Source organism: Chiloscyllium plagiosum, unplaced genomic scaffold, assembly GCF_037043375.1.
Source record: "Chiloscyllium plagiosum isolate Xiang-an unplaced genomic scaffold, Cpla_swu_hap1 HiC_scaffold_12, whole genome shotgun sequence".
NCBI lineage: Eukaryota > Metazoa > Chordata > Chondrichthyes > Orectolobiformes > Hemiscylliidae > Chiloscyllium > Chiloscyllium plagiosum.
The window spans coordinates 90,417,296-90,445,251 of NW_028270150.1; the positions used below are offsets into that span (position 1 = coordinate 90,417,296).

General features: G+C 40.4%; 2 protein-coding genes across 8 annotated transcripts in view; one reads left to right on the forward strand and one right to left on the reverse strand.

Annotated features, from left to right (window-relative positions):
• The window catches only part of gtf2f2a (general transcription factor IIF, polypeptide 2a), a 117,870-nt gene that overhangs the window by 19,083 nt on the left and 70,831 nt on the right, over positions 1-27,956 (reverse strand). The window contains exons 6-7 of the mRNA XM_087993056.1: positions 13,472-13,553; positions 6,519-6,618 (exon numbers count right to left, since the gene is read on the reverse strand). Of these exons, the coding sequence (XP_087849182.1) occupies positions 6,519-6,618; positions 13,472-13,553 (182 nt within the window). The remainder of the gene's footprint in view (positions 1-6,518; positions 6,619-13,471; positions 13,554-27,956) is intronic.
• kctd4 (potassium channel tetramerization domain containing 4) lies at positions 8,217-26,300 on the forward strand. Of its 7 annotated transcripts, XM_043700321.2 has the most exons (5): positions 8,500-8,576; positions 9,344-9,378; positions 15,036-15,101; positions 17,326-17,425; positions 23,710-26,300. In XM_043700321.2, exon 5 carries the CDS (start codon positions 23,771-23,773, stop codon positions 24,539-24,541), a length of 771 nt encoding a protein of 256 aa, XP_043556256.1. In that variant the 5' UTR covers positions 8,500-8,576; positions 9,344-9,378; positions 15,036-15,101; positions 17,326-17,425; positions 23,710-23,770; the 3' UTR covers positions 24,542-26,300. The 7 variants fall into 7 exon arrangements, with proteins under 7 accessions (XP_043556250.1, XP_043556254.1, XP_043556251.1 ...); XM_043700319.2 differs by lacking the exon at positions 9,344-9,378 and having other exon boundaries at positions 8,439-8,576; XM_043700317.2 differs by lacking the exon at positions 17,326-17,425 and having other exon boundaries at positions 8,501-8,576.

Here is a 27,956-nt window from a genome sequence, read left to right on the forward strand (position 1 = left end):
TTTCCCAAATCTTACATATGCCCCTTTTCGACAGAGTTCCCAATTTCTCTTATCATCCAAGGTTCCCGCAACTTACCATCCTCACCCTTCATTTTCAGAGGAAAATTCTGGTCCTGAACTCTAATCAACTGGCCTTTAAAAGATTCCCACATGCCAGATGTGAATTTACCCTCAAAGAGCGAGTTTACATTCCATAATTCCAGGCTAATATTATGGTAGTTAGCCTTCCCCAAATTTCCTAAGTCTTATCCTTATCCAAACATAATTTAAAGCATACAGAATTATGGTCACTGTTCCCAAAATACTCCCCCACAAACTTCAATTCCGTGGCTAGACTCATTCCCCAAAATAAGGTCTAGTATGGTCCCTTCCCAGTTGTTTCAAATAACCATCCTGGATGTACCTAACAAATTCTCTCCCATCCAAGCCCTGGCACTCAGCAAGTCCCAGTCAATATAGGGGAGGTTAAAATCACCCAACATAACAACCCTGCTGTTTTCACATTTTGCCATAATCAGTCCTCATATCTGTTCCTCTGTCACTCATTGGCTTTTGGAAAGCCTGTTGTACAATCCCACCAAAGTGACTGCAGCCTTCCTATTCCTGAGCTCTACCTATATGGTCTCGCTGGATAGCCCTCCTAGGTGTCCTCCCTCAGTACAGCTGTGATGCTGTCCCGAATCAGTCATGCAATTCCACAAGCTCTTTTACATCACTTGCCATCTTACTGGAAACAACAAAATTCCAGAACATTAAGCTGCCAGTCTTGTCCCTCTCTCAACCAAATCTCTGTAATAGCTACAACATCATAGTTACATGAATTATACCAAGCTCAAAGTACATCTGGCTGACCCATCATACTCCTTGCATTAAAACAAACACACCTCAGACCGCCAGTCTGCTGTGTAGGTAACTTCTCCTGGTCTGTTCTTCCTCTTGGTCTTACTGGCCTTCATCTCAGACTCCTCCTCCTCCTCAGTCATTTTACTAGCTGACCGACAGCCCTGGTTCCCTTCCACCTGCCACACAACTTTAAATCCGCCCGAGTGGCACTAGCAGACCTACTTGCCAGGATGTTAGTGCCCTTTCAGTTTAGATGCAACATCTCTTTCCTTTACAGGTCCTATCTGCCCTGGAAGACATCTGATGATCCACCTACCTGAAGCCCACCCTCCCTCAACAGCTCCTTAGCCTTTTAACTGTACTATCTTCCTATTCCTAGCCTTACTGACACATGGTACCAGAAGTAATCCTAAGATTACAACCCTACAAGTCCTGCTTTTCAATTCCCTAACTTCCTTTGCACAACCTCATCTCTCTTTCTGCCTATGTCATTGGTATCAATATGCACCACAAATATGGTTCTTTTACTCTGAATAATGTATTAAAACTGCCTTATTGTACATTACCGGGGGCAACATGGTGGCTCAGTGGTTAGCACCGCTGCCTCACAGCGTCAGGGACCCGAGTTCGATTCCAGCCTCAGGCGACTGTCTGCGTGGATTTTGCACACTCTCCCGGTGCCTGTATGGGTTTCCTCTGGGTGCTCCGGTTTCCTCCCACAATCCAAAGATGTGCAGGTTAGGTAGATTGGCCATGCTAAATCACCTATAGTGATCAGGGACGTGTAGGCTAGGGGCATTAATCAGGGGTAAATCCAGGATGATAAGTTAGGGGAATGGGTTTGGGTGAGTTACTCTTCAGAGGGTTGGTGTGGACTTGTTGGGCCGAAGGGCCTGTTTCTACACTGTAAGAAATCTAATTCTAATTCAAAATTCAGAACTGCCTCACCTTTGGTTAGACCCACAACATATTGTTTTAGGAAACTGACCCAAATACACTATGAATTTTTCCTCATGACGAACTCTGAAATTTGATTTTCTGAATCTACAAGATGATTAAGATCACCCATGTCTTATGTTTCACATGACCTCCCTATTTATTCTCTGTCCTACAGCATAACTACTGTTGGGGGCTTGTAGACTATTTCCATCAGGGTCTTCTTCATGTTGCTACTTCTGACCTCCACCCATATGGATTCTACACCCTCCAATCCACTTGATTGGCACCATTCTGCAAAAATCCACACCAACGCGTAGTACACACTGCCGTCACTATCTATAAGATGCACCCCAAATATTCACCACATCTTCTCAGACAGTACCGCCCAATCCCACAACCATCAGCATCGAGAAGGGCAAAGGCAGCAAACAGAGGGGAACACCACCACCTGCAAGTTCCCCTTCAAGTCACATGCCATCCTGACTAGGAAGTGTATCACTGTTCCTTCAATGCTGTTGGATCAAAATCCCAGAATGCCCTCCCTCACAGCTGTGGGTATATCTGTACCAAATGAACTGCAGTAGTTCAAGGCAGCAGCTTACCACCATCTTTTCAAAGACAGTTCGGGATAAGCAATAAATGCTGGCTCAACTAGCAAAGCTAGCTTCTGACAGCATAAGAAAAAAAGGGAGCAAGTTAGACAGTAAACAGAGTAATTTTGTTCCAGAAAAAGTTTTAAAATTCCTTATTCTACAACTCCATAGCAAGAGCTCTCCTCATTGCGATGGAACACAAAGAACAATTCGAAGGAGGTTTGATGAGCTACTGTCGTGCAACTTGTGTTTGTAAACCCTGCTGCAACTGCACATCACTACTGAATTGAGTGAGTACTGAAGCCATCCATTGGGGTTTCAATCAAGGCAGCTATTTGTTATGGATGGTGTCAAGCTTGGAGTGTTACTGGAGCCATGCCCATCCAGGCAGGTGGAGAGTATTCCCCGGACTTGTGCCTTATAGAGAGTGGGCAGGATCAGGGAAGAAAGGGGGTTCCTCAGAATCAAAGGTCTAAAACACAGAAACAGATTACTTCACCCAGTGTATTCACGCCTGCTTACAATGTGAACATCTTACCTCAAAATATTACCCTGCTTAGCCCTCATAACACTGCACATGGTTGATTTTCAAATAACCATTTAATAACCTTCTGAATGCCTTGATTGCACCTGCCTCCGCCACATTCTTCGGCTAGCATTCCATAGAATCTCGTCAGTGTGGAAGTGGGCCATTCAGCCCATCGAGCCCACACCGACCCTCCGAAGGACATCTTACTCAGACCCATCACATCCCTGTGACCCTGTATTTCCCATGGTAATCCACCTAGCCTGCACATCCCTGGACTCAATGGGCAATTTAGCACGGCCAATCCATCTAACCTGTACATCTTTGGATTATGGAAGGAAACTAGCGCACACGGAGGAAACCCACCCTGACACCGGGAGAATGTGCAAACTCTACACAGACAGCTGCCAGAGAATGGAATTGAACGCTGTGAGGCATCAGTACTAACCACTTAGCCACTGTGCTGCCCTAAACCCTAACCATTTACCGTGTTGAGATTATACTCAGACCACTTATTAACATTTTTTTTAGAAATTACTTGAAATCTGTGCCTCTCATTCTTGATTCCTTTCACAAGAGGAAACATTTCTCCCTACTTAATCTCACCCACATCTTTTTGATTTTGAATACTTCAATCAGACCCCACACAGCTTCCTTCTCTCCAAGAAGAGCAGAACCAGACTAATGGGATGTGTTAACACATCGGGTATCTCTGTCCTGCTCTTCCACATTATTGGGTAGTTGCCAATGTTGTATCTGTATTCAAATAGCTTGGCTATGGGGCATGGCATGTTTTGCAGAAGTCTTTGGTACTGTTGCTGGAATGCCATCAAGCCCATAGCGTTTGCAGTATCCGCTGCCTCATTGTGACATTGGTAAACTGAGCAGATTGGCATCCGTGCTGCTGGGGTCCCAATGAGGAAATTCAGATCAACCATCCACTTGGCAGTTCTGGCTGAAGGTGGCTACAAATTCCTCAGCAAAGTCTTTTGCATTAATGTGCAGGTCTCCCTCCTCATTGGAGATGGGGATATTTGTGGAGCCTCTTCCTTCAAGTTAGTTAGTTTAGTTAATTTTCCACCACCATTCACAACTGGATGTGCCAATACTGCAGAGCTCTGACCCAGTATTTGGTTGTGGAATTACTTGGCTCTCCGATTGCACGCTGTTTTACATGCATGTTATGGTGTTGTAACCTCACCAGGTTGACACCTTATTTTTAGAGATGTCTGTGCTGCTTCTGGCACACCCTCCTGCGTTTTTCACTGAATCTAAGTTGATGTCTTGGCTTGATGATAATGATATTGTGAAAGATATGCAAAGACTGTAAGCTTAGCTCGCATTAGAATATGATTCTGCTGCTGATCATAGAAATCCTACAGTGCAGGTAGAGACCATTTGGCCCATCGAGTCAACATCGACCCTCCAAAGAGCATTCCTCTCAGATCCATATCTCATCCTATCCCTGTAACCCTATATCTCCCATGGCTAATCCAGCCAGCCTGCTCATCCACGGACACTATGAAGCAATTTAGTACGGCCAATCCACCTAACTTGCCCATCGAGTCAGACAGCACAGAAACAGACCCTTCAGTTTTCACTGAACATAATCCCAAACTAGACTAGCCCCACTTGCCTGTGCTTGGACCTTTGCCCTCCAAACCGTTCCTATTCAGTGTCTTTTAAATGTTGGAACTGTGGCCGCCTCCACCACTTCTTCAGAAAGTTCATTCCACATGCAAACCACCCTGTGTAAAAAATCTGGACTGTGGGAGGAAACCCATACAGACAGGGGGAGAACGTGTAAACTCCACACAGATGGTCACTCAAGGCTGGAATTGAATCTCGACCCACAGTGCTGTGTGGCAGCGGTGCTACTCCAGACGGTACTCATGGATGCCCAGTTTTGAGTTTCTAAAATTTTAAAAAATTCTACTCCATTTATATAATTGGTTACAGCCCACAATGATGATGATGGTATCCTCAATGTGATAATGCAACTGCATTTCCATCAGAACTGTAAGGTAATCTCTCCTGCTGACACTGCCATGGACAGATGCTTCTGGAAAGGGTGGACTGGTACAGATGAGGTCAAGTAGTTGTTTCCCTTTTATTGGTTTCCTCACACTGCTGCAGTCTAATAGCTTTGTCCTTTAGCACTGGGCCAGCACTGGGTGCTACTTACCCATGGCTGGTGATAGACAGTGAAACCCTCCACCCAGAGTGTTCTGAATGGCTATATCATCCTCATTCCTTCTTCCAAGTGGTGGTTGATATGGAGAAATACCAAATGATCAGTCGATAGGTTGCCATGAGATTTCATGGGGTCTGGGATCAACGTTGATGATTTTCATGGCACTCCTCGCTGACTGTATACACTGTGCTGCCACCTTTGGTGGGTCTGTCCTGCTAATGGGACATTTCCAGAGATGATGCTGGAGGAGTCTGGGATGGCCAAAACCTGACTCAAACATAAGGACGCAGGAAAGATGGGTGTGGATTCTGGGAAGACAACACAGAGAAAGGGAAGACTGAAGGTGGAGAGGAAGCTGGCAAAAACAAGGCCGTTCGCAGCTGTATAGCTTTCCAGAGGTGGCTAGTAATGGTCACTTTGAAAAGATGGAGGTCAGTATCTGGGAAGAAAGAACCAGCTCCATGTACTTGTAATGAGAGCCTGAAGAGGGAGACTGTGTGTGGGGGGTGGGAATGGGGTCGAGGGAGCAGGTCTTGGCAATCTTGTGCAAGATGAGGTTGGATACAGTATGAACAGGCAGGACAGAAATTAGAACGTCCACGAGTTCAGGCATAGGGTAGGGGACAGGTTGTGGCTGGGGAGGGGCAAGGTTCAGCTTGGCTTGTTGGGCAAGGGAAAATGTCGTGGACACCCTCTCTCTCCATCAAGAAGCTCCAACAGAGCAATATATCACAGACTGGCATAACATTCTACTTTGGGACCATCTAACAAATCTATGTTGCCTGGTTTTGATTTTCCCATTCCTGCTTGTTAAGCTTTTCCTAACACCGACCACAAGGCAATCCAATTCTGACCACATCCACTCCACATTCCACATGGTAAAATAATTCATGTTTAGCTACCACATCCTCTTTCTTTCGATTTAGCTAAAATGGTGATGTAATAAAACGTAATGAAAAGGGATTAACATTAATACATGGGTAAGCTAAATAACAGTGTTGTTATGTTTTGGTAAGGCCCCATTCACATGAACTGTGCGTACACACACACACACGTAAACACAGACTGAAAGTGAGGACTGCAGATTAGAGTCAAGTGTAAGATGCTGGAAAAGCACAGCAGGTCAGGCAGCATCCAAGGAGCAGGAAAATAGATGTTTCGGGCAAAAGCCCTTCCTCAGGAATTCCTGATGAAGGGCTTTTGCCAGAAATGTCGATTCTCCTGCTCCTCGGATGCTGCCTGACCTGCTGTGCTTTTCCAGCACCACACTCTTGACCACATACACACACAGATTGCTTATAAGCCTACATCATTTATTTATAATCCCTTTCCTAATAACATTCAGCTTGTGAATTTTGGTAAATGTATTTTTCTTGGTGATGATCGCATGTTTTAATGTGGTTAGTAAACAAACCAGACTTACATTGTACTGATGGTTTGCAACAGGCTTATAATTTGTTGTGACAGCCTTATCCAGTTGTAGGGAGAGACGGATCGGTTTGGATGATTCCTCAATTTGCTGCCTGGTGGGAGTGCAATGGTGGGGGGGAGGAACAGGAAGCAAAATAAGTGCATTAGTATAATTGTTCAGCAACAAAAGCAACACACAGTTATACACAAAAGTGAAATACTGCAGATGCTAGAAATCTGAAATAACAGAAATGCTCAACAGTTGAGGCAGCACCTGTGGAGAGAAAACATGAGTTAACATTTAATGCAGACCCTGCATCCTATGCTGCCCAACCTGGATTTCCACAGCTCCTTTAAAGGTATTGAAAAAGCCTTGGAGTCATATATGATGTTACTGGCCTGATAATCTAGAAGCTCAAATAAATAAACATTGAATCAAAAATTGTATCCAAAATGGTAACAACAAACCCATAGAATTGTTATGAAAACTCATTCAGGCCAAGGAAGAAAATCTGACACCCTTAGCCAGTCTGGCCTACGTGCGACTTCAGATTTGTAACCATCCTCTGAAATGTCCAGGAAGCCAATCAGTGGTATTAAACTGCTATGAAAAGGTCGAATAAGAATAAAAACGGACACATGGCCCTCCTGCTGTCAACCAACATCGGTAACAAGAAACATACACCTAGCCCAGTCAATTCTGTGGAGTCCATTCACCGTCAACGAGTCAAGTTCCTGGAACTCCCACACCTAACAGCAAAAGGACCACAGCAGTGCACAGGGACAGCTTATCACTACCTAATTAAGGACAATTAAGAATGGCACTAAGTCTTGTCAGTGGTGTGCACATCAGATTAATGAATTTTTACAAATGGTAAGGGGGAGAATTTTACAATCTAAATATACCAGTCAGTATCAGTGGAAGGGAGGAAAGTAACTGAGGTAAGAAATAACAAAGAGCCAATGATTTAGATTAAAAACATGGGGAGGAGGAGAGCGATGTAGAAAGAGACTGAGTAAGCACCCAATTTAACATTTAAAATGCTCAGTCTCATGCTTTTAAATTATGTTGATAAAAAAAATCAGTCATACCAAATTACAATTGAGATAATATATTAACAACATGACTGACATAACACACCAGTCTGTTAAATTTTGAATCATTCTTATTTATATCATTTTCCTTTGTGTTGCTTTTGTTGCTCACAGCAGTCAGATATACATGGTGGTGTTTGAGGTTTCTGTCAATATCACTGTCGGCTTCAAATGTCCCTGAAACAGGCTTAATATATTAGGCTTCAACATTTCTCTCCCTCGACATCACTTCCTTCTAGAATAGTCAAGGCAAGGAAGTCAGAACAGCTAGCAGGGAAGCTACAAGGTTCATCACACCTCCTCCTATCCTACCCAGTATGACAGCAAATTAGAAACAACTAAATTCAAGTCAAGAGGTATTGACAGAAATAATGATGAAGACAACCTTTGGGTAAAAATCAACAGTGGCTTTGATGCCCTTCGTACACTCTCTGTTCAGACCTATTCAAGGGAGCAACATATCGAAAGCTTTCCGTACCTGAGGAATCATAAGTAATGCATGAGTCACCACCTTTGGGAAAGTAGTTGGGCTAGGACTAAACGTGAGGGAAAAAAAAACAATGAATTACAGATATGAAGAGGAGGGAAGGAGCTGAGCAAGAACTCACTTCACGTGATCATCTTAATCTTGTGGTTACAGCCTTACCATGTAAGAGTTAAATCAAATAAGCTGATAAACAGGACAGATCTCCAGTCTACCACATTTTTGTTTTGAATGAGTAATGTATAATGAGTTTAATTTCCCCCCGAGATGATCCAACGTAGGTGCTTAGTAGCTTGGGTTCATGGTTATAATTTATAGTTACCCAACTCCTGGACACTCTGACTCACACTGCCACCACACTTCTGCAACAATCAGCAGCTCCTCAGCCTTCATTTCCTTTTCTTCACTGTACAGCCCTGCCTTGGCAAGGCACGACCACTTCAACTACAAACCACCATCGGTTCTAACTGAAGGAGTCTCTCCTTCCAGAAGGTAAGAGCCTTTTTAATGTAATGTACTTCTTTTACCATGCATTAGCATATTTAGTATTTTACCGTAGACTAGCAACTAAATTTCACAGTGTCTCAGTATAATTCTGCTTCTTTTGTAAAATGCTAACATGGAGGTATTTTGAAGACTGAGCTCTGAAGCTACTGCACAGTGACACAAGTGAGTTATAGTTAACAGTTGAGCTGATTTTATAGCTTTTTTAATTTCTCTCTGGGTTACACGGGCCAGTAACGGAAACTATTTCAAAATGCTGGGCAACTTGTAGATTGAAGTTGGCACAGTAACATTTTTCACGACTCAAGAATTCTGATGACAGATTTTTTTTAACCCAAACTGGGGAGTTATATTTCACAAAAATAAAATTAGCCTACTGAATGTAAAAGACTGGTGGAAGAGTCTTGTTGTCTTGTGTGAATGCAAGTTAAAAGATACTGAGGTAGGTAGGTTCTGAAAAGACTGCATCGTTTAGCTCCACAACTGAATTTCACAACTAATCGCTTATGACTAGATTCTGAAGTAGTACTTACAATTCAGTAAGCTATCCTGGTCCGCTTTCAGCTATTAACTGCTGAGCAGAACTGGGATTCAATCTTCTGCCTTCAGTTTAACACTGAAATTTTTACTAAATCTCCAAAATGATCAATCTCTGTATAGTCTGTTTGCAGTGGTTTCTGAACTGATAGATTTTGTTCTATAAATGTGGCTCCACGGTGTATGATCACATCTTTATTTTTATTACATGCTTCAAGAGACACTGCCGCTACCAGTATCACTTCTTTAAAAAGTGAGTTATTAATGTCAGCATCCTTTATTTCTTGCCTTGTGCTATTTTGTTTTGATGGTGCAGTGTGTACTCACTTGGAGGAGTTACTGAGCTAAACCATGGCAGGGAACTCAATGCTTTGCAGCACAGATGGAATCACTAACCAGTAGTTAATGCAGCTCAATAGCAACCAGTTCATTCACTAACTTCTCCACGCCAGCAAAGTAATTTAAACAAATCAATATGCACAGATACTTATAAATCAACCAAACATCAGCATCAAACATAGGATTTTTAAAGCCAAATAATAACTCCTTGTATCTATCAGGAGGGAATTGTATGTTGACAGCAGCTCTTTCAACTGCAGCCATCTTAAGCATTCGGCATCTCTGCCACATTTCTACTGCAAACGTCAGGGTCACATTACCAAATGATTATCTGTCAGATTCTTGTTGGACACATGTGGTTCTGCTTACTTTAGAATGGCAGAGAAAGGGAAAGTTACTCAACAGTCTGGAGCATTAAAGAAACACTCACAGACTTCAGAACAATTCCAGTCAAGGCAATGGAGATCAGAAATAGAAAATAAAAACAAGCTTATTAATCAGGTCTGTCCGTTACTACACCCTATGCAAGGATGTAAAAGCCTTAGCATAAAAATCAATTGCTCCAACCAGTATACGATTTTGAATTTACAATTACGAGTCACTTGTATTAATTCCATACATTATATCTAGTACCGCAGGGTTCAGCTGAGTTTTAATGAGATTGGAAACACAACATGGTGCTTTTAAATAGGAGAACCCAACTAAGCTACTTTTATCAGTCTAACAGTAACGTTGAAATTTGCTTTTATTTCAGCATTTGGCAACTCTAGGGTGCATTAAAAACATGGAATAATTAGCATTAATAACATTGAATAATTAACATTCAAGAACCTTGGTCTGCAAAGGTCAGCACTCTGGGGAGTTTGATGGTTGTGGATAAGGTTATCTTTTGTGAAGCGACTATGCTTTTAAATGCTTTATCTGGGTAAATTCATCTTTCAAGCCTGTGCGTGCCATCTCATTTCACAACCTTCATATTAAAAAAAAACAAGCAACAGTACAACACAGTCATGCACATACACTGAAAGCAGTTAATTCCTGTCTTCAAACGTGCAGGAGCCTTAAATGCAATATTATCTATGTTTTGACAACATGTTTGTTTTCCTCAGCTTTCTCCCTGCCTCTATTAGATCACTTTTTTTTTTCAGTGATGCACACTGCCTCACTAACATGACCGTTCTTCCTATGCAGCGTTGCTCCGATACCAGTAGAGTGTCTGAGGGCCTGATAGCTGAATCCATCAAAGCGCCTAGACATACGTGCGTTCCAACCACAGTCAGTGAATAGCAATTAGATCGAGGCAACATGGCAGAGTTTTTTTCTATCCCTTCCTCAATTCTGCACATGGTTACTCTGATTGACACCTTGGTTGAAGTTAGCCAGCTTAAAAATCAAGGAGTTAAAGTCGAACACCAGAGCTACAATGCTGAGGGAGAATGCAATCCTGACTTCAATAAGTAATAGCAATGTTGCACGATACTTCACTGTTCTACGTGACTTGCCGTTTTGTATTGGATGAAAAGAGCTGAGTTTAGACTGCTTCTTAGCTATTTTAACAGATAGCATGAGGGGCACGGATAGGATAAAGAGACAAAGTCTTTTCCCTGGGGTGGGGGAGTCCAGAACTAGAGGGCATAGGTTTAGGACGAGAGGGGAAAGATATAAAAGTGACCTAAGAGGCAACTTTTTCACTCAGAGGGTGGTACATGTATGGAATGTGCTGCCAGATGAAGTGGTGGAGGCTGGTACAATTGCTTCATTTAAAAGGCATCAGGATGGGTATGTGAATAGGAAGGGTTTGGAGGGGTATGGGCTAAGTGCTGGCAGGTGGGACTCGACTGGGTTGGGATATCTGGTCTGCATGGACGAGTTGGACCGAAGGGTCTGCTGTACATCTCTATGACTCTATATCGTACAAATAGGTGCAAAAATAGGCCATATGGTCCCTTAAAGTGGCTCTGTTATTCAATAAGATCATGGCTTTTTTCCAGCCTCACCTCCTCTTTCTTGCACAATCTCATTTTTCTCCTAAAAAATCTATTGACCGGTGTTGAATATACAGAATGGCTGAATATCTACATCCCACTGGTAGAGAATGCCAAGGACTCGTAACCCCCTGACATAAGAAATGTACCTAGTTTTGGGCTTCAGTCTCTGAGCATCAGACCTATTGAATTCTGAAAGTCTTACACATTTCAACAACAATGACTTCTCATTCGTCTAAACTCCAGAGAACACACAGGCCCTTTCCAATCAATCTCTCACTTTTGGAAAATGCATTTATCCCCAGAATCAATGTTGTAGTACACAAATGAAAGTGTACTTTTCCTTAGGTATAGAAATCAAAACAGTGCACAATACTCCAGATGCCGTATCACTAAGGCCCTTTCTAATACATAAGGCTGTCTATTTTTCCATGCTACTTTTCACTTACTGGCCTGATAATTTGGTAAGTTAATAATGGGAAGAAGCTATTTGACCAACCGTACTAACAGTGGCTTGAGAGATATATTGAGGAGTGATCTAATAGCGACCCTAGGAGGAATAATTCACAGGTTGTAAAGAATCATACAATGCTATAATAAAAGGATGAACATTAACATAAACAGAAGCTGAGGCAGCATATTTTAATTAGCAATCACCAGAAAGCAAAGAAAATTTGCAAGTCGCCTGTTTATATTTATATTTACAAAAAATTTCACAAATGCTGGAGCACCCTGCAGATGTATTCCAGTCCAGTTCAAACATTGTGATAACAACCTTATAGTTCAGGACCTTTGGTGGCAAAATGCTGACGGAAGCACTTTGCTCAGCAGACTTTTACATGTTCTCACTGAAGGACAGAACCTATCTGATAATGCCTGGCCACAACTCTGGAAAATGCATTTCCATAACTTACCCATCCGCTTCACACTTTTAGATCTCAGTGGCATCAAGATGACAAGGTAGCTCCCAGAATCCCAGCTGTGGCAGCTAAAAATTACACAAATCCACACTTCTACGGCAATATCCCTATACTCCGTTCAACACTCCCCATTACTCTGTGTGATTGCCAGCAAATATTGTTACAGGGATGTACTTGCATCTTAACGCTATGCAGTAAAACATCACTGACCCTTATTTTCCAGTTTTAATAACTGCCAACCTCCCAAAATATTATGATTTAAATTCACTCTGAAGGCAGAAATATCTAAAAAGACACATAGAACCCTACAATGTTTCTACTTTTTGTACAATACTAAAACTAATGTTCCTTTGAGCAATGGCAGTAAAACTGAGAGGCAGTAAATGTACCCCTCAGTACAGATATTGGAGTCCCAACATGACCGAGTGGTAGGTTTGACACCATAACGAAGTAAAATCTTGAGCTTTCTATCTTACCATACACCCTCGTGCTTGCTTGATTCTCATTCAGCTTTTTCAATTTTGGTAACATTATTCTCAGTAATTTTGAACTTCTCTGCACTTAATTTCCTTGTAAGTTAAAACACTTAACGTACCAGTCTCAAACGCGCCATTCTGGAGCTGGCACACATAATCAATAACTCACGTAGTTTTTCAGCTCAATCAATGCTAAGGATGTTGCCATGTTACTCAGGTGGGTCACAGAAGTGACTGAGCCAACTCCATGATGAATTTTTAAAAAAATCATACATGACATGAACCCTTTTGCCTTTTGGCAAATTATCTTGTGAACAGTCCAGAAAAAAGGCGGCTTCTAGATGGATCATCTAACATTGATGAATGGACACTCGATATCTCCTGGAAAAAGTGAGTGGTTTTCTTTCCCCTATAAAAATAGGGAGCCTCGAGTAGCACATCACAGTATTTTGGTGAAAAGCTCCATTCATTTACACAGAAGGTAAATTAATTTAGAATTTCACGACCTAAGCAATACTCTGACTGGGTATGCATCAAGTCAGAACCACTTAATGCACGTCAGATCACAGCGTGTCAAACAGTGAATTTAAATAAAATGTTGCTTTGCTCTCAAAGTTACTACTGACCTTTTTAATCTCATGTAAGATTCATTGACAGCTGGTCTGCATTCTGCACGCTGAACCACAACTCCTTCAAATGTTAGTTTTTCTGAACATGGAAAGAAAAGAAAACCAAAATGAGTTTTGAGAATCACACACAGCATTGAAGAGCACTTAAAATCCATAACAGCAAAATCTGTCGATTTTCCATCAGGATGCATCAGAAGCCATGGTTTCGGTTCCCTAAACCCGCCTGGCTAAAAAGGAAAACAGTAAGCCAACAGAAATGAATTCTCCACTACTCCTTTAATTGCACAGAATGATTATAGGATGGATGGACAATTTACACCTAACTTGTTACTGTATTCAAAGGGAGAAGCCACTGCTGTTTGCCTTCCTGGTTCAAAGCAAATTGGAGAATTGCTGAATGTGTCTCAATCATCCAGACACAATGCAGATAGAGATTTTAAATGGAACAGCAACCTTTTCTTATTTCCTTTAGAGCAGAGCGCTTACCAAATGTCAAGTTCAGCCAGATTATAACAGTGACCCGAGTAACAATTAAAAGAATGGAGATTGGGCAAGGTAGTGTAAGAAAGAAGGGGTTCAAACAAGATTTTCTTACACAAAAGCAAATGGAGTTATTCTAACAGTAAGACCACAGTGCAGAAATCCTTTTTCCTTTTTCTACTGACAAATGAAACGTCACAATAATAAAAAAAATACCCTGTAACCAAGCATGGAGTATCACAAAATTAATTCAGAATAACTATTAAATAAACATGAGCAGCTGTGAGCCAATTGTCTCCAATGTGACTTTGAATACTGATTTTATTTCACATTTTACAGAATGTAGCTCACAAATTTATAAAACCCTGAGCAAGAGAAATGTCTAGCTTTTGATCCATAATACAAATTTAACCAAATGCTTGTAGGTTTCTTCAGAAACATTCTCAACAAACCTCAGAATGAACACTGACTACAGTGCTTCATCAAAGGCAGCAAGCAAAAATACTGAAATGGCAAGATGAAAAAAGCCAGAGAGAAAGTTCCTCTGTCTCCTGATAATGATTAACAACTGGGGAATCTTTTGGCAGCATTTTAAAAATTAGTACCATTGCAGCTGCTTTATTAATCTTTTCTATTCTGGCCAGCTACCTTCTTCATCCCATCTCCAAATGATCTCCCCCTGCCACTCCTTTCTTGTGCTCATCTCTTGTTCTCCTATACAGGTATTCCCCAAAACCACATATTATTGACTATTATTTATGTAAACACTGACAGCAAGTGTGGACAGTCTGTTCAACCGCTACCACATCTATTTTGTCCTAGCCAGATATTCACCACAGACTCCCTGCATTACTACTAGATAATGAACAGGAGCAGAAAGGCTTTCTCCAGGTACATCTGCCCCACCGGTATCAGCATTCATTTGGTATAAATGGTCCAGTTCCACATTATCTTTACTGGCTTGTCCAAAGAGGTAAACGTACCACAGCCTTACCAGAAAATAAATTCCAAATCCCTTGCACAACTCACTCTATTTAATAAAGTGAAAAACAGACATTTTTTTTTTATTATTCATTTGCAGGATATGAACATTGCTGGTGAGGCCAACATTTATTGCCTAAACCCGGGTGTCCTGGAGAAAATACTGGTGAGCTGCCTTCTCTGAACTGTCCATGTGGAATAGGTACACCGACAGTGCTGCTAGATAAGACGTTTTTAAAGGATTTTGATACCATACAGTGAAGGAACAGTGATATAGTTTCAAAGCAGGATGATGCATGACTTGGAGGGAATTTGCAGATGGCAGTGCACGTCATTGTCCTTCTAGTAATAAAGTTTGCCAATTTGAGGATGCTGTTAAAGATGCCTTGGCAAGGATCTTGTAAACATGCTGCAGCCACAGTGCACCAGTAATGACAGGAGAGAAGGTTGATGATGATGGATGGAGTGCTGATTAAATTAACTGCTTTGACCTGGATGACGTTGACCTTCTTGAATGTCAGTATACTAATAGGAGAACTGTACACAGTGATTTTCTAGGGCTGAGATAATTGGCCTCAGATCATCATCTTTTAAGCCAGATATGACTCCAGCTCTTGGAGAGTTTTCCTTGATTAGCATTGATGTCAACGTTATGAGGAACCCTGGATACCACATTGGTCATTTGCTGCTTGATGAGAGATGTTCTCATCAATGTTTAGACCAAGGCTATAATGAGGACTGCAGCCAAGTGGAGAAATTTAAACCTCACAACGGTAAGCAGGTCATTGCTATCACTCAGCACTTGCCCACCAATCTTGTGGTTCTCTTCTGTTACTTTCCTGTTGAGAGAAAGTATAATAATAGGCAGTAATTATCTATTATAGGCATGTTCTGTTTTTTTGTGGACAGGGTATATCTAGGAACTCTGAACATTGTCAAGTAGCTGTACTGGAACAACTTGATTAGGGGTACAGCTAGCTCTGGAGCACAAGTATTCAGTACCATCATTGGAATGTTGTCAAGTACCATCTCGCTGTATGCAGTGTATTTCACTGTTTCTTGATCCACATACAGCGTGTTAAATGAGCTAAATACATGGGGGTGGGGAACTCAAAGTGGCAAAAGTGGATAATCGGAAGATGGTTGCCAACACTTCAGACTGCATTCAAATGTTGACTGTGCCATTAGTGAGGTTGGGATGGTCATCAAGTCCCTCCATCCTGTTAATTGTTTAAATGCTCACCAACATTCATGACTTGTTGTGGCAGGATCATAGTGCTTTGATAGATGCATTGGTTGTGAGAAACCTTCAGTCTGTTGATAGCATGTTGTTGCTGCAGGCCAGAATGCACGGAGTCTTGTGCTGTACCTTCAGCTGGTTGGAACCTCAGGTTTAGATGCTCTCGGGTGTTGATTCTGACACTTTCTTCCCCTATTCTTCATTAAACCAAAGTTGATTCCCTTAGGCTTGATGGAAATGGGAGGCTGAAAGATATACTTGGTCATGAGTACATGGCTTGCAGCAACAATTCTGGTGTTGCTGACAACCCATGCTGCCTCGTCATTGCTCAGTTGAGCTGCTCTTTCTGTTCTAAATCATTCCTACTTAGCACAATGGCTGTGCCATGCAACAAATGGAGGGTGTCCTTAGTATGAAGTCTCCACTGGGACTAGAGATGGTCACTTTTACCAATACTGTCATGAACAGAATTATCTGCAATGGCTAAACTGGCACGGCCAAGGTCAAGTTGCTTGGTTTTTTCACTACCCGCAGCAACCAATTGTCAGTGGTGATATTATCAAACCAGCCAAGGTGATGGATAATGAAATCTCCCAGAGTAAATTCTGTGCTTTTGTTATTACTTTCTTCTAAGTGGTGTTCAATATGGAAGATCACTGACTTATCAGCTGGTAGGGAGTGGTAGGTAGCATTAAACAGGTTTCCTTACCCACACTTGATCTGACGGTCATGTTACTTCACGAGGTCCAGAGTCAAAGTTCAGGACTCTCAGAGTTACCCTTTCCAAACGAACACAAGTGTGCTCTCCTGTCCTGCCATGAGGAAGGACATACTTAAGGATGGTGACAGAGAGGTCTGGACATTGGCTGGAAGGTACGATAATGTTAACATTTGTTAGACTCCTCACTTCACTAGTTTCTGTACAGCTGTCTCAATTTATGTTTAAGTTCCCACTTGTTCATAAAGGAGGACTGGTGTATGTGCATATACTATGAAGAGGTTTTAAATGTTAACTCTACTTTCTTCCCACAGATATTGCCAGAGTTTCTCCAGCAATTTCAGTTTTTGTTTCAGGGTACACATCTATGTTTAATCAAATCTGATCTCTCAATGAAAGCTAAGTCACTTTTAATCATATGCTTTATTACAGCAGTAGGATGCAACTGAGTGGCTTGCTACGTCATTTCAGAGGCCAGTTAAAGCCAACCCCATTTCTGCGCATCTGGAATCATCTGTGTCAGATAAAGAAGGTGGATGACCTTCTGAAAGGACAGTAGTAAATCAGATAGGTTTTTATAATAATTCGTTAGTTTCAGAGTCATGATTACTAACACCAGCTTCTATTTCAGATTTATCCTGCTGTAGCAAGATTTGAACTCTTGAATCTGGATCATAATTCCAGGTCTCTGAATTATCAGTCCACAAACATAATCACTATGCTACTTCACTATTTGATCAGAATTGTCCTGATCAAGAATAGTAAACTCATATTACACTCTAATGTGACTTTTCTGAGGATTTGTAAACAACAATGTCACATTATTTCCCTAAGCTTTCAGAATTAACGCACGTTTTGTTTAAATCATGTTAGTCTTGTGACTGACTTTGAATTCATCATCATCCTCAAAGAGACCATTGTGGAGCACTGGTATTAGAACAATGTAGGTATGCCAGTACAAGGACAGATGCATTACAAAGAGACCAGAGAACTGACTGCACTAACAACACTTTCAAAAGCTCACGTTTAAAGATATGCACAAAGTTAACTCTTTGCAATTTATTAAAATGCCCTTTTATGGCTCTAACTATCTTCACACTTTCCTAACTAGATGATGTTAAATATTATCGTTCATGATGGGCTAACAGATGTGGTCAGAGGAGGGTTGAAAAACGTTGCCTATTCAGTCTTCTGGAACAATGTAAATGATAGGCTACAACAGGTCAAGAGTTAAACCTGCTTTTACAATGATTTCAATGCTTGACAAGATCAAGTTATGCGATTGCAAATTCTGCATGTTCATTTATCTACTTTTAGTTAATTTGTTGGATTTTTGGAGGTTAGGAAAAAAAATTATGAAATTGGTTCACTTAAACCTTTTATTTCATTTGTGGTACCTAATTTAGTACAGAGCATTTCACATAAATCAAACCTATCAGAGAAGACCCAGCCTAGCTATTAGCAGGAATAAAGATGACCAAATAAAAATGACTCAATTTTCATTACAACCCAGAGAAATGTACCTATATATTAACTTTCATGTCTGCAAGACCTACAGTCAAAGGAATGATTTTGATGTTTAGTCACCAGTGAATCGTCGGCATATACAGCATTGAGCTTGTAAACAGGAAGAAACCTTTGTGGCATATAAACGTCAGAGGTTCACCATCTCCAACGACATCTCCTTCACATTCAATGGCACTTCTGTCACCAAATCCCTGACCAATAAACAGCTGGAGATGGTCATTGATCAGAAATTTAAACTGTGAAAGCTACAAAAAGTTCAAAGGCTGGGTCATGTTATCACCTCAGCTGAACAAGTCAGATCCCACAGTGAAATCTGGCCTGAAAGATCATATATTTAGCTTTTGCAGTTGGTGATAAGTTGCACCATGGTGATTAGTCACTGAAATATTGTCACACAAGGCTGTGGGTGTTCTTTAACAATAGAGCTTCTTCCACAAATAAAAACAAACAAAACCTGAAAAGGCTGTTAGGAGGATCTCAACACAAACATAAAAAAATGTTTCAGCCTGTTTCCCAACACCATCCATTCGAGCTAATGCCAGGTAACTATCACTCCTATGTCTACCTTTTAAATCTTCACTGAACTGAACTTCCCCAGTTGTGGAGACAATTTCACAATTCCTTTCCAACTCTGCTGCCTCAAACCTTTCACGATTCTGATGGCCTAAACCTTCATGTTTTAACACCTTGAAGTTTTCTGTCCAAACTCTCCTGGTTTTGAAGCTCCACAAACTGCAATATTTCAGCTAGGGTGACTGGCTTCCCTGAACTGACTTGATCCTCCTGTGAGGAGAAACTGTTATAATCTTCTGAACTGAACTCTGGATTTTTCTGAAATTTGCCTTTCATAAACCCAACTGTTCTAAACATTTTATCTATTGACTCTCAGGGACTCTTCCAGGCACTTTAACTGTAATTACATGTTTTCTCATACTAATGTATTTAGGTCATTGTTCAAAGAATATCTAGACTTTTAAGAAATCCTTCACAGAATTTATCCATATCCATCTGCCACTGTCTTGAAATCCAAAACTATAACATTAATATATATGATACTGTGGTGAGTGGTCACCTCCTGACTTCCCAAAAATGATTCACCACCTACAAGGAGGAAGTCAGGCCTGTGATGGAGTGAACACGCCTAGATAGAAACAGTTGAAACTACACTCTGGAAGCTCACAGACAGTTCACAACAATCCAGCTGATTACTCTCCCATCCACCACCTTAAGTATCCATTCATTTTACCAATAGGTACCATGAAGTGTATAGTATCCACAGGATGCACTGTAGAGACTTGCTAAAGACTTATTTTACAAACTGACAACCTTCACCACAATGTAAGAACGGAACAGGTGGTGCTTAGAAACACCACCACCCCCGGATTCCCATCAAAGCTATAGACCATTCTGACTTGGACATATTGAGTAAACACCAAAAGGGATGTTCCACCCAAATAGTTTGTTGTGTTTATATACAACTCTCCTACCATTTAATCAACTAATCTCAGCTTTCAGGACATTTACCTTTTTCCACACACCTAATTTACTTTGAAACCATACAGTTGTTTACCTCAACCATCTCCTGCAGTACTTTCCACTTTCTATCCCTTATGAGGGAAAACTGTATTGAGGTGGAAGATCAGCTACAACCTCATCAAATAGCAAAACAGACTTGAAAGGCTGAAGAGTCTGTTCTTGCCCCTACCTCTATGCTCAAGTAAGGTTAAGTATCCTTATTTCCTAACTGAATCTATTAGCAACTGCCCAACCCTTAGGACCTTTGGTATTGGATTCACCCACGACAGGAGACATTCCCTTTAAAATTACCTTATCCAAACCAATCATAATTTAAAAGACCTCTGTCAAATCATCTCTAATTCTTGTGTTTCTGAAACAAAAAAAAAAATCAATAAACTCTGTTAAGGAAATCCTCTCAATCCTACTAACATAATACCAAACAATTTCTTAAATGCATAAAGTCAATTCGTTTTACATTCCTTTGTCCAGATCAAAACATTTGAAAGAAACATTTCTATGCATTTTTTTGGTATCTTTCAAGAACTGTCAAGATCAATCAAGAGATCTCATATTCTCTAAACCTGCAGTGTTGATATCAATATTGCCACTCGTCGATGGTTGCTGGGTCAAAAATCCTGGAATTTTCCATCTAACCATCACTGTGGGAGGACTTTCACTTTGTGGTTACAGTGGTTCAAATAAGCAGTTCATCACCAGCTTCTCAAGGGAAACATGGAATCGGGGATAATTTCTAGCATTGCTAGCAACACCCATATTCTTAGAATGGAGGTTAAACAAAAAACACAACACTTTATCGGCTACATCAAACTCTATAATGTAACACTCTGGCTTGCAGGGCACATTGTTGTTTGATCATCTTCCCTCTTCCAAAAACTGTTTTTCTACGTTCCAGCTAACATCCTGCATGATACAATACACCATCCTTCCCTAAACTGCATTATTGAGCAATTGCTGGATTACCCTATTTTGCAGATTACTCTAACCTATTGAGGCTACTAATGACTATACAAACTGCACTTGAACACAATATCAAGTAGTACTTTAAACCTACGGCTAGCTTTCCAAGCAATTTTCCTGAATTCTAATATAGATACTTGACCAATTCAAGATTGTAACATTCTTCCTGGAATTCTGATTAAACATTAACTTCCACAAAAACTACAAGAACATCAACACCAATAACTGAAGTTCTTCTTGTCTACATTGAAGTACACTGCACATTTGTGGTTAACACTACGTCTCAAATTCATATCAACCTCAACACGTGGTAAATGTCTCATTAGTTTGCTGTTCAAAACAAATAGCTAATTTAAACTTAGCCATCTTCTTCACCTGACTTCAGAGTTGGGATTTCTGTGTTTCCAGCCCATGATATATTGTCAATTGAGAACCTTTACATTGTGCTTAATTCATACACAGAGATACAAACCTTTTATCATTTCCTATGTGAGCTTATTTCTACACATTCGTGCAAAATTCAGGCACTTCAGCAATATGTTGGTCTAGGTTTCCCTCACATGCTTTCTAACTTGTCCAGAGAAAGATCCAGGCCTGAGTGTGGCACACTCACCTTGGAAGCAAGAGGCCCAAATGACCAGATTTTCATATGAGTTGGGGGCTACTGGAGTTGGTCCATTCCCCCCCAAAAACAGCACAGATGCAATCACAGCAGCTGATGAGTACCCAAAGTGAAATATCTAAAAAGCGCAGTCAGTGCTTGGAGACTCAAATCCAGTTCTAATGAAGGTGGTCAGGTCCGTTGGCCCTTACCTCCCTCCACCCACATCCCACTCATAATTTATTCTCCACCCACTCTCAATGCCCTCTGCTTGGTAATGCTTGACCCACCCACCTTATAGCCCTTCTACGCCAACCTTTACTCCTCCACCAGCCCCAGAGACCCTCCTATCCTCCAGGCCAAATAATCTTTTCCTACCAACCTTTCTTTCTCCAAGTTAAAACTACTGCTCTTTAAATAACTTGACAGTTCCACAGACCTTATGCACCTTTTATGTGTATTCATGATCAAGAATCACAAAGCTTATTCAATAGAAAGCAGCCCATGCTCCAGCACTGGAGGCTGTTTTAGCTCTGTGCTGAGTACAAATGACCCTGCCAGGTTTGGGATTCGCCATGTGTGCGAATCACATCCCACACCTTTACGCTATGGCAAAAATAGGTTCTGTTGGAAATGGGGGCTGTATTCTGGGTCATGGAGCCATTTTAACTGATGCATGGAATCACCACACTTCTGCAAATCTGAGCCTAAAAATCAAGTCAGTTAACGTCTTGAACACTATTAGCTCATTCCCTGTGAACAGTGTTGGTACCCTCTCATTTATTGAACCACACAAACAAGAGAGAAGGTCCATAAGTTCTCAAGTTGCTGCATATTTGAAGTCATGTTTCCATCAGCCAGTGGAATAGATAACAAGATACAAGTGAAAGAATTATAGTCCAATTGGCAGGGAGAAACCAGCTTAGAATGAATTTAATGACATCAAAAGAAATTCATTGAAATGTCTTAAATAAATTATTGAATGTCAATAATCAGACAAAAAAAATCTGCAAGTAAAGCTTTTAAATAATTGTGCTTCCAAAAATAGGAAAATATAACTTTAACAATATTTGGACCAAAATGTTTAATTCTGTTGAGAACTTATGGATGTGGTTTGCTCGCTGAGCTGAAAGGTTCATTTCCAGACGTTTCATTACCTTACTAGGTAACATCTTCAGTGGACTTCATGTGAAGGAATGCTGAAAATTCCTGTTTGCTATTTATATGTTTGGGTTTCTTTGGGATGGTGATGTCATTTCCTGTGGTGAAGTCATTTCCTGTTCCTTTTCTTAGGCAGTGGTAGATGGGATCTAACTTGATGCATTTGTTGATAGAACTTATGCAACTTATGACAACTTATGCACTGAGAATGTAATTGGCCATTTCTGAACAATATCACTCTGTCACCTGAAATGGACAGCCTAATATATCATCAGTGCTAAATTCCTGCATGCAGGAGTTACAGTAAATCCCATAAAAGAAACATGCCAAGTCCTTCAAATTCAATGAAATATTTACGTTTCAATTAGTAAAGACTGGATAACCAGAATGACTGTGGAGAAATATACAGTATATTTTCTTATTTGAAAATAAGACAAACGATCAAAGTTTTTAACAAATGCATTTGAATTCCAACTAGATTCTGTCTGTTGTGGAAAGTGACGTGGAAGTGTAGTAGTCTCTAACAATTTAATTTTCTAGTTCCAAATAGGAAATTTGGAAGCCTTCCACAAAAACACTTCCTTCTGAAGTGAACAGTTTTAAAATCATTTGTCTGCATTAGAGAGAATGAGATTAGCTCTGTTGTTTCACCAAAGCTATTGAGAAATCACAGACAGCAACCAATGCATATGAACAAAATAGGTCAGTGCTTGTGCACACAAATAACATCTATATCAATATTAGTTCCCTTCCAGTGGAGAGCAAATCTCACGACAGACTGCCTGTGGAACATCTTCCACACAGATGCAATTTTTGATGTCTGAAAAAAAAAAGTCAGACAGGTTTAATTTACCAAGAGGTTACAAATGCACTTCTGCATTTCGAGACATAAGGGCAAATTTTGGTATCAAACTATGTTGTTGCAAATTTACTGTAATGCTAAGTTGAAATATCATTTATAGTGAAAAAGTGCTGAGATCTTATGAAACCCTGCCAACTTCCATTTCATTATTTCTCTTATATGTGCACAGGTCTTCCTTACAACCAGCAAATGCAACCCACCAACGCCTAATTAATATCAAGACGTGTGGAATGGAAGGGAAGATCAACAAGAAGGAAACTGCCTGTGAAGGAAAATGCAACATTACAGAAGGTTTGCATAAAGGCAAGAACTGCAAGTCGTCCGTGATCACTATTAATGTAGGTGGGCACCTTTACACAACACAGAGATCTACTTTAACCAAATATGCCGATTCCTTACCAGAAGCTTTAGTGAATGGCAAAATTCAGAATACTGTTGATGCTGATGGGAATTACTTCATAGATCGTGATGGCACACTGTTCAGGCATGTCCTCAACTTCTTGCGAAATGGCGAGCTTCTCTTACCAGAAGGATTTCAAGAGTTTCAACTTTTGGCAAGGGAGGCAGAATTCTATCAAATAAAGCCTCTGACAGATGCTCTGACAGCCAAGTCTGTGAGCATGCGGGAAGGGTCAGCAACAACATTCCTGGAAATAATCGACAGCCATGACCGCACTCATGGTCTCAGAATCTACTGCAATGCTTCAGATTTCATAACAAGAGTAAAAACACGCATTATTCAAGTGTCAAAAAGCCGCCTAGATGGGTTTCCTGAGGAATTTGTAGTGTCATCACATGCCATCCAGTTTAAGTACTTCATTAAATCAGAAAGTGGTGCACGGCTTGTCCTAAAAGAAGATAACACCTTTATATGCACGCTGGAGACCCTAAAGTTTGAGACTGTTATGATGGCTTTAAAGAGTGACTTCAAGTTACTGACCAGCTTGGATAGTTCCAAGGGATCAATCGTTCAGAGTGATGCACTTCATTTTCTGAAGTAAATCTGGCTTTACAAATAATACAGAAGCGTGCTGCATATCACAGTAATAAACACTGAGGTAACAAGGATTCTTTTGCCATTATAAGATGATGGTAAAAAAGGCTGCTTGGTAGATTAACATAATGATGTAATATACTATGCACCACTAAATTGCAAAACAGAATTCAAAGCACCCGATTACATTATAAAAGTTCCAATTTGTCCACAAGCATCTTATTCCATCATAACACTTCCACTTGTCATTAGCTTGCTTTGCTGATTAAGAGTATAAAATAAATAAATTTAGATCATGTATTACTGGAACATTCTGTACAGTAAAAAAACAAAACTTCATCTCAAAAACTTTCATAGCCTCAATCTTCAAAACATCTATAGTAATATTTCCAACATCAATTTCTCCATTTCTTCAGCATGAAACATTTCAGCAAAATATTCTAGGCTCACAAGGTAATATGCAAGTTACTATCACAGTACTTCTTGGAAACTATTCAGCTTTATCCATTTGGCTCTGAGTAACAATGCTCGGTAAAGTAGATATAATGCATCACAGTTTCATTAATTGCAGATTGGGACAGGGAAATTAATTCTAGATTACTCCAGCAGAGCTGCAATGTGCTGGCACTGCCCCAATAGGCTGATCTGCCTCAGTGTGTGTTGTACAGCTCTACAAATAAAGAACCCACTCTGAATTAAATACAAATAGAAAGTAAACAAATTTATATTATGTGCATCAGAATGATATTGATTAATTGCAATGATCCACTCATCATTCATACATCCAAATTCTTGCTAACAGCATGAAACTGAATTTGCTCCAAGTTGCTAATTTCTTGTCTATTAACACTATAGATATTCAAGAACTATTAAATAATAATGAGACCATTTCAATGTGTGCAAGCTTGTCTCAAAATGGATTGTTGCAGCTTAACTGATAATAAGCTTATATGGTGCACTCCTGAAGTCAAATGCTTACCAAACTGCTTTTTTGATACCTTGGAATGTTTTATAAATTCATCTCCACCCCTAAGAAAGCTGTACCTTTGGAACAGTCTTCCTTGAAACCATGTTCGGAACAATATTCTGGCGAAATACACAACTAGGGCGAAGAGACAGCTTAACTAAATCTTGGAGGCAAGGGCTTAGGTTTGGAAAGATGTAATAAACTGAACACAGCATACAAGGTAAGAAGGCAAGGTAGCAATATGGGAGATGAACAAACATTGGCAAGAATGGGCAAAGCATGCAAACCAAAACAAAAGGAATGCATATCGAAGATAATTCACATACAGTGCCACCAAATGACGAGGAGCAATCATCGTCAATCATCAACAATAAGTGCCAAATCTTAGTCATGTCACTGTGGGGAAGCACCTGGTACAGGTCACATCATTCATCATGGGCAAGAAATACATATAGGATGACTCAGTAACAATCCTCCAGCATGTATCTGCCAACAGTTTCTTTACAGAGTAGCAGTGGTGACAAGTCCTCTTGCTGGAGATAAGGCAGAGGGAACAGAATTGCTTAGATATTAAAAATACTAAAATATTAAAAATCAACAGTATCTTTTGTCTTTGGCTTTGGTAATGAGACTTTCCATAAAGAAATATAATAAATTATATCTAGTTTTGAATTATGTATTAATAATCACAAATGTCATACTATATTGTTAAATGCAATTAAAATGAATATTTAAACAGTTCTGTTAAGCATGGCATGTATTTAACTTATAGATGGCAATAAAGATTTTCAAAACAATATTTTCCTGTTCTTGAATTTATCTCAATGTCAATGTGAAGAATCAGGAATAAAGGGGAAAGGTAAAACAATAAATCAATTAGAAAAGTGGCTTGTTCAAATATTCCCCAGTTTTCAGGGATATGCAGGGTTACGGGATAACGTAGGGGGTGTGTCTGGGCTTTTCAGAGGGGCAGTGTGGACTCAATGGGGCAAATGGCCTGCTTCCACACTGTAAGGATTCTTTGAAAGAATAATGCCCTACTGTATTGGTATACGTAGTTTGCAGTGCACACAGAGCCCAAATTAGTCATCAGCATAATCCTTCGCACATTCGGATCATCCAGCGTGGTGCTGTCCAGTTGCGAATCACATTTAATGTCGTATACTGTGTTCTGAGTTTTGAAAACAGTGGTTGATTGGGTGCAGTCAGTGGATAGGGCTTTGCTGTCTATAACTATTTGGTACAATCCACCAGTGTTTGGGAAGTCTTTTTGGTTGATGACTGTATCTTGTTACTGTATTATGAAGAGTGTTCAGTATACCTCCAAATAGCCCGGACGTGGAAGGTATCTCAAACAGTTGAGCAATAGGTGAAACTAGCTGTTTCATGCCACATCTACGCAGCATCAATAAGTTTTCGATGGTTCGCAAAACTGTACTCAACTCCCATGCCTCCAAAGCTCACAACAGTGTCTAAAGTTAGATGAAATTCCAATTGGTTAATATTTACTGGATAATTTTGAATGTGTGAAGAATTCCACAGACAACCAAGTGTCATTTTGGCTTGCAATGTGGTGCATTTGCATGGACTGGAAGAGACATACATATCATTGATTAGAAAATGAGGAGAAAGTGAGGTCTGCAGATGCTGGAGATCAGAGCTGAAAATGTATTGCTAGAAAAGCGCAGCAGGTCAGGCAACATCCAGGGAACAGGAGAATCGACGTTTCGGGGATAAGCCCTTCTTCAGGAATTGATTAGAAAATACCTTATCTGCAATGTGCTCAGACATGTTATTACATGCCTCCTGCCTCAGAAGTAGGGACACTCGTTTAAAAAAATTAATTCATGGGATGTGGGCATCACTAGTTCAGCCAGTATTCATTGCCCATCCCTAATTGCCCAGAGGGCAGTTAAGAGTCATCCACATTGTTGTGTGTCTGGAGTCACACGTAGGCCCAGAACAGATAAGAATGGCCGATTTCCTTCCCGAAAGGATATTCATGAACCAGATGGGTTTTCCTTGACAATTGACAATAATTTCACAGTTATCATCAGACTCTTATTTCCAGATTATTACTGAATTCAAATTTCACAATGTACTACCTACCATGGTGGGATTCAAAATCCAGGTCTCAAATTATTACCTGGGTCTTTGAATTAATAGTCTAGCGATAATACCACTAGGTCATCGCCTATCCTTGAGGGTTGGCATACCTTCCACTGCAGCACAAGGACTCCCTCTTTTACAGATAGATATTTTCTAATCGACCTGTTCAGAGACGCTATTACACTCCCCTAGAGCAGGTAGGAGTTGAACTTGGGCTCAAAGGTAGGGGCAGTCCCATTGCACCACAAAAACTCTCGAGACATGTAGTACATACTTTGCAACTGTTTCAAGTCAACAAGTTAGATGGCAGCCGTTCCCTTATTCATTTCTCAGGGCAATGGATCTA

What these genes read in the sequence shown, in the direction of transcription:
- kctd4 (XM_043700315.2), top strand. Translation starts at nt 8,386, where the DNA reads ATGGTTATAATTTATAGTTACCCAACTCCTGGACACTCTGACTCACAC. An exon ending in GGAGTCTCTCCTTCCAGAAG is followed by an intron (nt 8,577 to 23,709) that starts GTAAGAGCCTTT and finishes ATATGTGCACAG; the next exon opens with GTCTTCCTTACAACCAGCAA.